At 39.8% G+C, this 13,750-nt stretch overlaps 1 protein-coding gene across 1 annotated transcript in view; it reads left to right on the top strand.

Annotated features, from left to right (window-relative positions):
• The window catches only part of LOC311222741 (cell cycle control protein 50A-like), a 35,896-nt gene that overhangs the window by 3,803 nt on the left and 18,343 nt on the right, over positions 1-13,750 (top strand). Inside the window, exons 4-5 of the mRNA XM_084307355.1 lie at positions 5,149-5,239; positions 8,752-8,898. Coding sequence (XP_084163481.1) covers positions 5,149-5,239; positions 8,752-8,898 — 238 coding nt within the window. The remainder of the gene's footprint in view (positions 1-5,148; positions 5,240-8,751; positions 8,899-13,750) is intronic.

Here is a 13,750-nt window from a genome sequence, read left to right as displayed (position 1 = left end):
ATCAATGTCTTATAACATTGATTCGATGTGTATTCGGGCTGAGGGCTTGCTGAATGTGATTTATACCAATACTAGGGTCCAGCTGCAGCGCCGGAGAATCCTGGCCGTAGCTGGAGGCTACTCGGTACACACAGACAGTGGAGCTGTTTGCAGATAGCGAGCATTTTGACTTGTTGCGTGGTGGCGATGTCTCGCAGATAATACAAGTACAAGTCTAATTATATAATATATATATTTTATATAAAAAAAAATTATATAAAATTAATTTAAATTTTTTAATCAAAAATGATCGTATCGGTATCGGCCGATATGGTTCACGACGATCAGTGATCGGTATCGGTGGCAAAAAACGTGATCGGGGCATCCCTAGCTGCTATATAAATGCACCATTTACCATTTAAATGTATTTCAGCTACTAGCTAGTTACTAGTGTTTGACCACTAGTACAGGGGTGGCCAACCCGCGGCTCGCGAGCCGCATGCGGCTCTTTGCCCGTCAATGTGCGGCTCTTCCAGACAATTCTAATTTTTTTTACTTTTTTTTTATGTCACTCATTCCATAAGGACGTAGAATAAACATTTACAATTTTTTTTAAATGGTCCATTTGCATGTTCTTGTTATCTGAATCTAGGGACATATATGGATCAGTGTCAGAAATAGTGTCTGTTACTAGGCTTGAGTAAATTGTAATGAACCAAAGGAGAATATCAATTCTATTTAAAAAAAAAAAATTATCTTTGACTGTGAATAACACCATGCTAAAATTGACCAGACCTGAAAAATCTAAGCAAATGAATAAAGGGAATATGATTAAACAGAAGGTTTTGTAGATACAGTACTGAATTCTGCCATCTTTTTTATAATGTAAATTTCTCCACCATTTTTCATCGTATTGCAACACCGTTTTTTGCAAGACGTTCACAGAAAGGTAGAGAAACTAACTGCGTTCTGTTTTATGGCAATAACGTTCAGGTTTGTGGGAGATGATCCCAAAAAATAAGAGAAAAGGAAATCCAGAGGTCAGATGATTGACAGGGGCTGGTGTGAGCTGGGTAGGGTCGTTTTTCGAAATTCGAAAGCCCTGACTCTCTTCCTTCAAAAGACTACACTCACTTTTGCCTGTGCCACTTCCTCCTGTCAATATGCGCCGGTTTCCGACTCAATGCCCTGAGATTTCTATAATCTTATATTTCAGTTAGGGATGCTCGATATTGGCTTTTTTACCTATACCGATATTGTCCAACTCTTAATTTCCGATACCGATATCAACCGATATCACATTTTAATGCCGATATCGGCCGATAATATCGGACGTCATTTCTATAGAAATGTAAAAAAATTTATGCATTTTTTTTTTTTGAAAACTGATACCGATATTTTCAGATATCACATTTTAATGCCGATATCGGCCGATAATATCGGTAGGCTGATAATATCGGACATCCCTACCAATAACAGTTAAAATAATTGGTAAACAAACATAATGCTGAAAATATACACTTTTACTGTATATCTCGGGCTTAAGAGGTTAACCCTGTGAATCGATACCGGTACCCAATGGTACCTTTTTTCTGTACTTTAGTCTCTAAAAATGTAATCTACCTACCTCAGTTGTGAAAAGAAAATCCAAACTTCAAATAACCACACTTTCGACCGTTTTCGGCTTTGCCCCGACTGCTTTGTTGTTGAATCAAGTCAAATCCTAGGTAAGCGTATATTGTGCGTGTGAACGTTGACATGAAAAGAAAAAAGTAATTTAAAAAAAAAAATTTAATCTTTTATTTAATTTTAATTATCATGTAATCTTTCGCGGGCCGGTCAGAATCATCCCGCGGGCCGTGTCCGACCTGCGGGCCATACAATGCCCAGGTATTTATAGTCACAGTCGGGACAGTAGGCTCTACAAGTAGGCTCCCTTAAAACGCTAACGCTATTAAAAAGAAAATACAGTGGAGGTTAAAATATGACTTGGCCTGAAAAAAAGTCAGGAATTTTTTTTGCTTTAATCCCCGACAACAAATCGAAGCAAATGAATAAAGGGAAGATGATTAAACAGAAGGTTTTGTAGATACAGTACTGAATTCTGCAGAGTTCAATCTGGATTTAGCAGGCGTGATTCACAAACCATGAATGAAATCTACTGTAAGTACAGTTACTTTTTTATAATGTAGATTTCTCCGCCATTTTTCATCAGATTGCAATGTCGTTTTTTGCTAGACGTTCACAGAAAGGTAGAGAAACTAACTGCGTTCTGTTTTATGGCAATAACTATGGAAGCAAATGAGTGACAGAAGTATTTGAATTTTATCAGACACCGAATTTATAGCATTGAAAATAATTACTTTGAAAACATGTATCTGAATTTTTTCAGACACCGAATTTATAGCATTGAAAATAATTACTTTGAAAATCATGTATCTGATTTTTTTGCTCCAAATGTACCTATGTGAAATAAAAATTCAGTGTTTAAAATTCAATGTAAAAAAATCGAATGCATAATAAAATTCAATGTAAAAAAAAATCGATGCATAATTGCAGTGTATAAAATTCAATGTAAAAAATTCGATGCATAATTGCGGTGTATAGATTTCGATGTAAAAAACCATCATCCGGGCTACCCAGACAGGATAAGCAATCGAGCCTGGATGCAATCGAACTGACTTCTGGCCTATCACTGCACGGCTTTGTCAGTCATGTGATCACACCAACCCAGGAGAAAGATGGGGTATATATACATACGGTGGGGAGAGAATATATACATACGGTGGGGAGGAGACTGTACATTAGGAGGGGGTGGGAGAGAAATATACATATGGTGGGGAGAGAATATATACATACGGTGGGGAGGAGACTGTACATTAGGAGGGGGTGGGTGGGAGAGAAATATACTTATGGCGGGGAGAGAATATATACATACGGTGGGGAGGAGACTGTACATTAGGAGGGGGTGGGTGGGAGAGAAATATACATATGGTGGGGAGAGAATATATACATACGGTGGGGAGGAGACTGTCTATTATATGTATATTTCTCTCCCACCCACCCACCCCCTCCTAATGTACAGTCTCCTCCCCACCGTATGTATATATTCTCTCCCCACCGTATGTATATATACTGCCATCTTTCTCCTGGGTTGGTGTGATCACATGACTGACATAGCCGTGCAGTGATAGGCCAGAAGTCAGTTCGATTGCATCCAGGCTCGAATTCTATACACCGCAATTATGCATAGAATTTTTTACATTAAATCTTATACACCGCAATTATGCATCGCATTTTTTACATTGAATTTTATACACCGCAATTATGCATAGAATTTTTTACATTGAATTTTATTATGCATTCGAATTTTTTACATTTAATTTTGAACACTGAATTTTTATTTCACATAGGTAAATTCGGAGCAAAAAAATTCGGATACATGATTTTCAAAGTAATTATTTTCAATGCTATAAATTCGGTGTCTGAAAAAATTCAGATACATGTTTTCAAAGTAATTATTTTCAATGCTATAAATTCGGTGTCTGATCAAATTTAAATACTTCTGTCACTCATTTGCTTCCATAAATAACGTTCAGGTTTGTGGGAGATAATCCTGAAAAATAAGAGAAATAAAAAAGTAAATCCAGAAGTCAGATGATTGACAGGGCGTGAGCTGGGTAGTTTAGTTTTTCTAAATTCGAAAGCCCTAGGTCTCTTCCTTCAAAAGACTACACTCCCTTTTGGCTGCCCTGGTTTTCGACTCGATGCCCTGATATTTCTATAATCTTATATTTCACTAATAACAGTTAAAATCGTTGGTAAACAAACGTAATGCTGAAAATATACACTTCGACAGGGTTAGGGTCTTTATTCTTGGCTACATTTGAAGGAAAAAAAAGCAACATTAATTCATACATTCTGTAGAGATGGATTTATGACGTGATGTCATTTGCGGTCCAGTACCAGACCGCTTGGGCTTAGGAGGTTAACCCAGATGGTCTATAGGATCTCAGGATAACAAGCGAGCTTCCTGTTAATCAACCATACGTGACTCTCTTAACACTTTCTTCGCCAGGCTTATGTACATCATTATACCATCCTCTGCCAGCTCTATTTGTCTATGGAGAAGTTCCCCTTCTTTGCAGGGCTATAACTTTTTAAATTGTATTGCTAAATTGACATTACTATGGCCCATTCAACATCAAGTATCTATTGTTCAGGGTGTAGCAACGTTATACTTTTTCATTCACATATTCATACTAAAATACGGTCTAAAGTATAAATATGTTTTTATCGTTTTCTGCAGCTTTCTGCAGAACGTGATTTATAGCCCTAAATGCATTATATTGATGATTGTATACAGTTTGATAGCGATCGGCGCAAGATAAAAAATGTCAAATGGACGTGCTTCTAGAAGTTACTACTTATCATCTGATGTTGACCGGATGGGGGGGGGGGGGGTCGTTTATAATTCCGTGGCCAACGTTAGATGATTCATCTAGTGTGGGTGATATGATCATTAGAGCAGTTTGTATCGAACACGGTAAAAAAAAAACGCTGAAACTCACCGCAGCTTCCTCGTAGCGTTGGGCGATGAGCGTGGAGCAAAAATATTCCTATTATGGGATGTTGAAATATGCGATCCATCTCCAGGTTGTATAATGGTATATACGTCCAAATCATGTTGTTTATCGAGTTATTGGTAACGGATTGCTATCCATTGTGTCTAGCTTGAGTCCCGGGACTATTAGCGAGTGATCGGACCGAATTGGAATGAGCACCAGTTTCCGTTTCCGGTTTGGGCGATCGGCCACCAGATGGCGGTCTTGAACCGTTGGAGAGTTGAGAGGGGATCAACAGTAGATCTCAAGTCTCCGGGGGAGAAATATGATTGCGATCACAGATTTTTGAAATATTGATCTCAATGACGTGTTACGGCGTTATTGGCAGAATGAGCATGGCGGGGAATGACGAGTTTAGGCGTCCTTGGCAGAGAAAGTGTTAACACAGATGGGGTGTAAAGATTGATAATGGACTATTCAGCTTGTAGACTATACAACAACAATAGAAAACGGCAGTGTTCAGTCTTTACATGATATGCATAGATCACAAGCAATGTGATCATTTCATTTACCTCTTGTGCCTAAATCTTGACAATATTTACAGAGTCCAAGTAAGGAATGTGAGCCATATCGCACCAGTGCTGGAGACGTTCCTATTGCTCCGTGTGGCGCCATCGCTAACAGTCTTTTCAACGGTAAGAGTTGTTGTTTTCTTCCCAGCAGTCACTCTCCTGCTCAACCTCCATCTTGTCGGACTGTTTTGTACAGGACTTTTCATTTCAAACTTTTATTTCAACTCGTGAGACATTGAGGCTACCCTTATTTACAGCGACGACAAGCTTACAAAACAGTTATCAGTAGATTCATGCATATAGGCACAACAAATAAGAATAAACAACAAAACAAGTTAAGACTGTTACGAGTCGATACACAGTGGACATAGATCATACTTTTAAATCTGAAGGAAGAACCTTCAGCTTCAGTCAGTTGGAGGGCATTCCAGGTGTTGGAAGCATCAAAGGAAAAAGCAGTTTTTCCTAGTTCAGAGCAAACTGGAGGAACCCTAAGAACCAACCAGTCATTTGAACATGTAGAATAGATTCCAAGATTCCATTCCAACAGTGTTGTGATGTAAGGGGGAAGTTTACCAATAATTGCTTTAGAAATAAACAAATACCAATGACGGTTACGCCTTTAAACCAGAGAAGGCCATCCAACCTTTTCATAAAGGACACAGTGGTGGTTAGCATACCTGTCACCAGTAATGCATCTGAGGGCAGAATGATAGACAGAGTACAGAGGTTTAAGAGTTGAAGCTGCAGCATGTCTATAAATCACATCACTGTAGTCCAAAGGAAAAAAAGAAAAGAAACTTCAATAATCCTCTTTCTACTAATCATGGGAAAGCTGGACCTATTTCTGTACAGAAAGCCAATTGTATGTCATAGCTTGGAAGAAAGAATATCTACATGGAACTTAAATCAACGTTTTTCAACGAGCCACAAGCCAAGATATTTATACTCATCTCAATCTTAACCTTAACTACTAAACACTGCCCCTACACCTCCTCAGTCATCAACGGTTAAGTGTGAAGAACTTGCACTATTCTTTAACAACAAAATAACCTTGATCAGGGCCAGCATTACTCATGATGGAAATAAAGCTGATTACGGCAAACCGTGCAATGTAACCATGTGAAGATTCACATGCATCACATTAGATCAACTCTGCAAAACTGTCTCAGAGTGTAACTCCTCCACCTCAGACATTGATCCTATACCTACAGCTTTCTTCAAACGGGTGTTTAATAGTGTCTCAAGCCCTGTGCTAGATATCATCAACACTTCCCTTAGAACTGGTATTTTCCCAGATGCCTTTAAAACAGCAGTTTTAACTAAAGTTTTAGTTTTTACTAAAAAAAACGAACTTGGATAGTAATGTACTGGCAAACTATCGACCAATATCTAACCTACCATTCATTAGTAAAGTACTTGAAAAGATAGTTTCAGGTCAAATTAATTCCTTTCTCGAAGAAAACAACATCTTAGAAGAATTTCAATCGGGATTCAGAAAATATCATAGCACTGAAACTGCCCTCACCAAAATAATCAGTGACCTCAGACTAAACTCTGATGAGAATATGGTCTCCATCCTTATCCTGCTAGATCTCAGTGCAGCATTCGATACAATCGATCACGATATTCTAATCAATCGTCTTGAAAACCTTGTTGGTTTCTCAGACTATGTGCTAAACTGGTTTAAAACATACATTAGAGGGAGGAAATTCTATGTTAAACTAGGAGGCCACATGTCTGAGATATATGACAACAACTATGGAGTTGCACAAGGGAGTTGCTTAGGTCCTTTACTCTTCTCCCTTTACATGTTACCGCTGGGTGATATCATCAGAGAACATAATGTAGGTTTCCATAGCTGTGCGGATGATGCACAACTGTACATATCTGCGGAACCAAATGATACAGCTATTAACTCCATCACAGACTGCTTATTGGCAATAAATAAATGGATGAGTAAGAACTTCCTGAAACTAAATGAGAACAAAACTGAAATTCTAATTATCGGCCCCAAAACAAAAAAAGAAACGTTAAAAAAGAACCTGGGAGGACTAACCCCTTGGATCAAATCTGAGGTCACAAGTATCTGGGTTATCATAGATGTACTACTGTATTGCACATCGTTGCGGGCAAGACCACCCGCATTTCATTGTATACTTGTATGCCGTGACAAATAAAACTCTTGACTTGACTTGACTTGACTTGATTCAGAACTGAACTTCAATTCTCATATTAACAAAGTGACCAAAACATCGTTCTTCCATCTCAGAAATATAGCAAAAGTACGACCATTTATTAATCAAAACGATGCTGAGAAGCGAATTCATGCATTCATATCTAGCCGGTTAGACTACTGTAATGCACTTTTTACAGGTCTCCCTAAGAAAACCACAGAGAGGCTTCAGCTAATCCAAAACTCTGCAGCCCGACTGCTTACTAGAACCAAAAGGAGAGAGCACATTAGTCCAGTCTTAGCTGCTCTACACTGGCTTCCTGTAACATTTAGAATTGACTTCAAGTTCTCCTTACATACAAAGCTCTAAATGGACAGGGACCTAGCTACATTGCCAACACTCTAATAAATTACAGGCCAGCAAGAACACTGCGATCATCAGCTGCTGGACTACTAGAGGCTCCCAGAAACAGTCAAAAGAGGATCGGTAATGCAGCCTTTATCAACTATGCCCCAAAACTATGGAACAAACTACCCCAAAACATCAGGGAAGCCAACTCGCTAGACATCTTCAAAAGACAGCTTAAAACCTATCTCTTTGCTCAGGCATTTAAATGAAACATCAGGGATATCCTGACACAAATTGTACTTTACCTGCACTATCCTTACCCTACCTACACTTCCTATCAAATTTATGTGTCGGTTCTTTGCACTGTAATTTTAAGAGCACTGCTCTGTTGTAATTCAAAATTGAACTATTTTATCACACTTTTTACTTCTTGATGCACTGCTCTGTTGTATGTTAAATACCCTGTTGTATGTCCGTTCTATTTTATAATTTTTAGCCTATTTTTAAACTGAATCCAACCACACTTTGTTTTTACTCTGTCTATTCTATTTTTATTATTTGTATTACTGAATGAAACTGTAAACAGAAAGGCCTATTGGGATGCTAGATCCTAATGTGAAACACTGTGATTTACCTTACCTTGCTACCTCTCTATCTTTTTCTATGCTCGCTTATGCCTGTATTTTTTACTGTTGTGAAGCACTTTGAACTGCAACTTCTGTATGAAAAGTGCTATACAAATAAAGTTTATTATATTAAAGTTTATTATTAACCGTTTTTATTTTTTATTCCATTTGGGCTGTGGGGGGTGCTTAATGTCTGATTTAAGTTAAATCAGACATTAAGCACCCCACAGCCCAATTGGAATGATTTTTTGTTTCTTCTTTTTGCATGGGGGGGGTACATTTTCGGCAAATTTTTGCCAATCATAGTCGACTATACAAATCCTCAGTCGGGGACAGGCCTAATATACGTCATCATAATGAACATTTCTGGCTCTGGAAAAGATAATAAATTCAGCTTTACTAGCATTAAGGACGTATCCCTTCCATGGCCTGTACCACCATACTGATGTTGACTTTCTTTTGTTTGCCATATATCTCTTCCCAGACACTCTGGAGCTTTATTACATCGATGCCAACGGCTCCAGGAACCCCATCCCTCTGGTGAAGAAGGGCATCGCCTGGTGGACAGACAAGCATGTGAAGTTCAGGAACCCTGGCGGCAGCAACAACAACCTCACAGCAGCTTTCCAAGGTGACTTCCTCACCACACTGATCACTCACAGCAGCTTTCCAAGGTGACTTCCTCACCACACTGATCACTCACAGCAGCTTTCCAAGGTGACTTCCTCACCACACTGATCACTCACAGCAGCTTTCCAATGTTACTTCCTCACCACACTGATCACTCACAGCAGCTTTCCAATGTTACTTCCTCACCACACTGATCACTCACAGCAGCTTTCCAAGGTGACTTCCTCACCACACTGATCACTCACAGCAGCTTTCCAAGGTGACTTCCTCACCACACTGATCACTCACAGCAGCTTTCCAACGTGACTTCCTCACCACACTGATCACTCACAGCAGCTTTCCAACGTGAGCCTGTCTGGCTCCTTCTGGGCTCCACGCTTCACCAAGGAGAATACGAGCTGTTAAAAGACATTTAGGACATTTAGGAGCACAGTGAAACATTTGAATGATTTTAGAATATTTCAAATGCAGCTAATGAATTGAAATATTTATTATCATCAACTCTCCAGTTCGTTTTTATAGTGCAACGTTTGGCTACTTACAAATCATTGAACGTACACAAAGAAAGAGGTGTTTTCGCAGAATCAATTCAAATTAAAGCCCCAGGGTTAGTTTAACTGTTTTGGGGCTTAGCTAGAAGCTCGTTTTTACCGTGACTTGTGGATACAGGGATGGATGGTGGTGATCTCAGAGATGTGAAGCATGTTAGACTCATTGGACCCATTCATTGTCACTTTCTGTCGGCATGTTGGATATCAGTCTCCTGGTCCTCTTTCAGGCCCAGTCCACCCGATCACGGGTATTAACCCTTTAATCGCCGATGACGCTGAAACACGTCATTCCCCGCCATGCTCATTCTGCCGATGACGCTGTACAGCGTCTTTGATATCAATATTTCAAAAATCTGTGATCGAAATCATATTTCTCCCCCGGAGACAGTATATGTACTGGTGAGCCCCTGTCAACTCTCTTAACGGTTCAAGAGCGCCATCTGGTGGCTGATCGGCCTGATCGCCCAGGGAAGAAACAGGAAGTGGAAGCTGGTGCTCATTTCAATTTGGTCCGATCACTCGCTATAGGTCCCGGGACTCTAGCTCGACACAATGGATAGCGATCCGTTGCCAATAACTCGATAAACAACATGATTTGGACGTATATACTATTATACAACCTGGAAATGGATCGGATATTTCGACATCCCATAATAGAAAAAATTCTGTTCCACGCTCATCTCCCAACGGCGAGAGGAAGCTACGGTGAGTTTCAGCGTTATTTGTTCATGTCTTCTATACTAACTGCTCTGATGATCATATCACCCACACTAGATGAATGATATAACGTTGCCCACGGAATTATAAACGACCCCCCGCCCATCCGGTCATCATCAGATCATACGTAGTAACTTCTAGAAGTACGTCCATTTGAAAATGTTTATCTCGCGCCGATTGCTATCAAACTGTATACAATCATCAATATAATGCATTTAGGGCTATAAATCATGTTCTGGAGAAAGCTGCAGAAAACGATAAAAACATACTTATACTTTAGACCGTATTTTAGTATGAATATGTGAATGAAAAAGTATAACGTTGCTACACCCTGAACAATAGATATAGGACTTTGAATGGGCCATGGTAATGTCAATTTAGCAATACAATTTAAAAAGTTATAGCCCTGCAAAGAAGGGGAACTTCTCCATGTTAAATAGGGCTGGCGAGGGATGGTAAATTATGAATTTAACCCCGGCGATCAAAGGGTTAATGACACCGTTGTTTTTTTTTATTATGCAAAAGAAATAAAACTGTCCACACGACTGGTTTAAACTCTGCACAGAGTGACGTCATATACATGTAGTACAATGCCAAAGCAGTAGGTGGCGTTGTAGTTCAAACATGAAGGCCATTTCAACCAACCAGAAGGCTTTAGGGTTAATACCGGAAACTGACCTGACACAAACATCCCTCCTTGCTCACAGCCATTTAGCCAACGTAGCATTTATTTTTCAGCAAGAAAACAAAGTGCAATAAACAAAAACGGATACATTCACTGTGTGTTCTGCCTCTCATTTGTTGATGAAACAAAACCAACATCAACACAATTTACCACCAAGAGCGGATAGTTTAGTCTCACAAAAAGATCTCCGTGTTGTTAGCTACATGCTAACGTGAATGGCATTCTCTATGTATAGTTAGCATCGAGGCTAGCTGAGGCTAGCATCTGCGATTTTGTTAGCTTACATGCTAATGTAATAATGTGGTAACGTTAACGCTAGTAGAATGAATGGATGCAAACGTTATTTAACACATTGCAGAATGGGTACACAATACGGCTCAATACAAACAATTGTTAAGGGGATGCAGTAGGGCTGACCTTCGAATTTTTTTTTGGCAATCGAAGCTTCGGGGCCGAGCTTCGATTTTAATTCGAAGCTTTTTTTTTATCTTGTGTTGTGGGACTTGTACAGCACTTTGGTAAACTTTGTTGTTTTTAAATGTGCTCTATAAATAAAGTGGATTGGATTAATGAATTAAGTAGCCCCTTTCGTGACTGTGACGCAGCCAACACGGCTGTGTGATTTAATTCAAGGTGGATCGCTGTTGTCGTTTGAACAACTTCAGATTTCATGGGAACTACCAATCCCCCAAATCAAGAATGTTTAAGATGAATGAAGTAAGATTTTGATTATTTGAAATATGGCCTGTGTAGACTAAACTATGCACATAATTATGTCAGTCTACAAGGTCCGGATTCTACATGGTCCGGCAATGTAGACCTTGTAGACACCACTACAGACCAATTATCAGTGAATGTTCATGCATTTTTAAGAAGGGCTACTTCCACAAAAAAACAAAGAACTCACCAAAACATCTCAGTAGCACCTTATCTAAATGTTCTATTTCATATATGGAGATTCATATTTATTTATGTATTGCATGCATTTCTACATTTTATTTCCTATTTTGTTTATTCATCCCAGTATCTTTCTTTCTTATGTGTGGAATTCTACAAGGCATTTACATTCACATTTACATTTAGTCATTTAGCTGACGCTTTTATCCAAAGCGACTTACAAGTTCTGTACGACAGGTCATCAGGAAGGATACAACTCTATCAGCTGAGTAACAATATTCATCAAAGTGTTGCGTGTTACAGTGTAGGTTAGTTTATTAGGACAAGTGCATGACAGTAAGGTCGCTTTCACATATAGTTTTGGTGGACTCGGTGCGGTTCTGGGGGTGAAGTTGCAACATTGTTGCATTCTTCATTTGGTTCGCCTGCGTTCACATAGAAATCTGTGAGGCGGACCAAACCTTCTGAACAATGTCACGCGGTCGAAAAGGGCGCTTGTCTATTGGACAGTGGAAATGTGTGTGTGGCTGCAAGCCCGTGTGTGTGTGTGTGTGTGTGTGCGTGCGCGCACGTGTGTGTGGACTGTCTGCGAGCCCTCCAGATCAGCGGAGGCAAATTTTGACATGGCATTGATCCATTGTTCTATTGAAGCACATTACCACCATCCTCTCGCTAAACAACTTGTAGACCACGGTGTTTTTATGAGTGCCCACAAGTAGCTGTTTTATTAATAATATAATAAGCCGCGTTTTTTCTTCCTTCTTCCCAAGATGCACAGATATATACTAGATAGATAGATAGAGAGATTAGATAGTGTGCTTGTTTTGCAGTGAGTGCTGCGAGCAGTGGTAATAATAATCACTTCCTATATTTGGTTCGCGTTTGGTCCGCTGAAGCCGAACCGAGACCTACGTTTTCAGGCGGACCAGAGTTCGCCTGTTTGGTCCGCGAACCGAGTTCGACGCGCATTCACACAAACCCGAAAAACCGGACTATCGAATTCTGGTCCGAAAGTCCGGACCAAACAGCCCCTGTGTGAAAGCGACCTAAGGTTAGTTAGGGTTAGATTTTATTTTTTTTATTTTTTTTCAGATAATGGTTGAAGAAGTGCGTCTTTAGTCGACGGCGAAAGATTGGATGGGATTCGGCTGTCCTAACTGGGGTGGGTAGTTCATTCCACCATTGTGAACTGCTGCGGTCAGGCAAGCGATACCGGAGTCTCAAGGCGAGCACAGAAAGACTCAGAAGAAGCTTCTATCCCCAGGCCATCAGGCTGCTAAACGAACAATGAACACTACACAACAACAACCATCAAACGCACATAGCACACACATCCACACGCACACACTCACTTTAAACAAACACACTGTAGCACCCACTCCACACACTTTATAGCACACACCCACTTTAAACAAACACACTGTAGCACCCACTCCCCACACTTTATATTTATTGATGAAGGATTGCACTACAACTCGTACACCTTACTGTAAATTGTACCTAAATTGTACCTCATCCCATTTCTGCTTTGCACTATATAGTACTGTACATTAGTACACTGCATAGTATTGTATATTATATGGTAACTCAGTTACGTCTATTCTGCATCGAACATTGTACATATGTCTATACTGAACACTGTGACCTCATTTTCTACTTCTAAATTACATGCTATACTATGTTATTTGATACTATCTTGTCTAGCACAGTCTCTGGAGCGTAACAGTAAGAAGCATTTTGTATGAAAGTATTCTGTACTTCTGTATGACAACTATTAAAGAAACTTGAAACTTGTGGGGCAAGGACTGAGAATAGGCGTGTAGGTGGTGTATATATGAATCACATACTAGACTAGAGTGCAGTTGGGGGGAGTAACAACAATTTGGGGAGCTCGGCTGGCTGATTGAGGAAGCAGTCGATGGGGAAGAAGGGAAGGAGGAGGGTGGGAATGCCGAAATATCGGATGTGTTGTGGTGGTCTTGTTGACGAGTGGAGTTTGGGCG

The sequence above is a fragment of the Notolepis coatsorum genome (assembly GCF_963971535.1).
Source record: "Notolepis coatsorum genome assembly, chromosome: 2".
NCBI classification, from domain to species: Eukaryota; Metazoa; Chordata; class Actinopteri; order Aulopiformes; family Paralepididae; genus Notolepis; species Notolepis coatsorum.
This window is presented reverse-complemented; position numbering and strand designations above follow the sequence as displayed.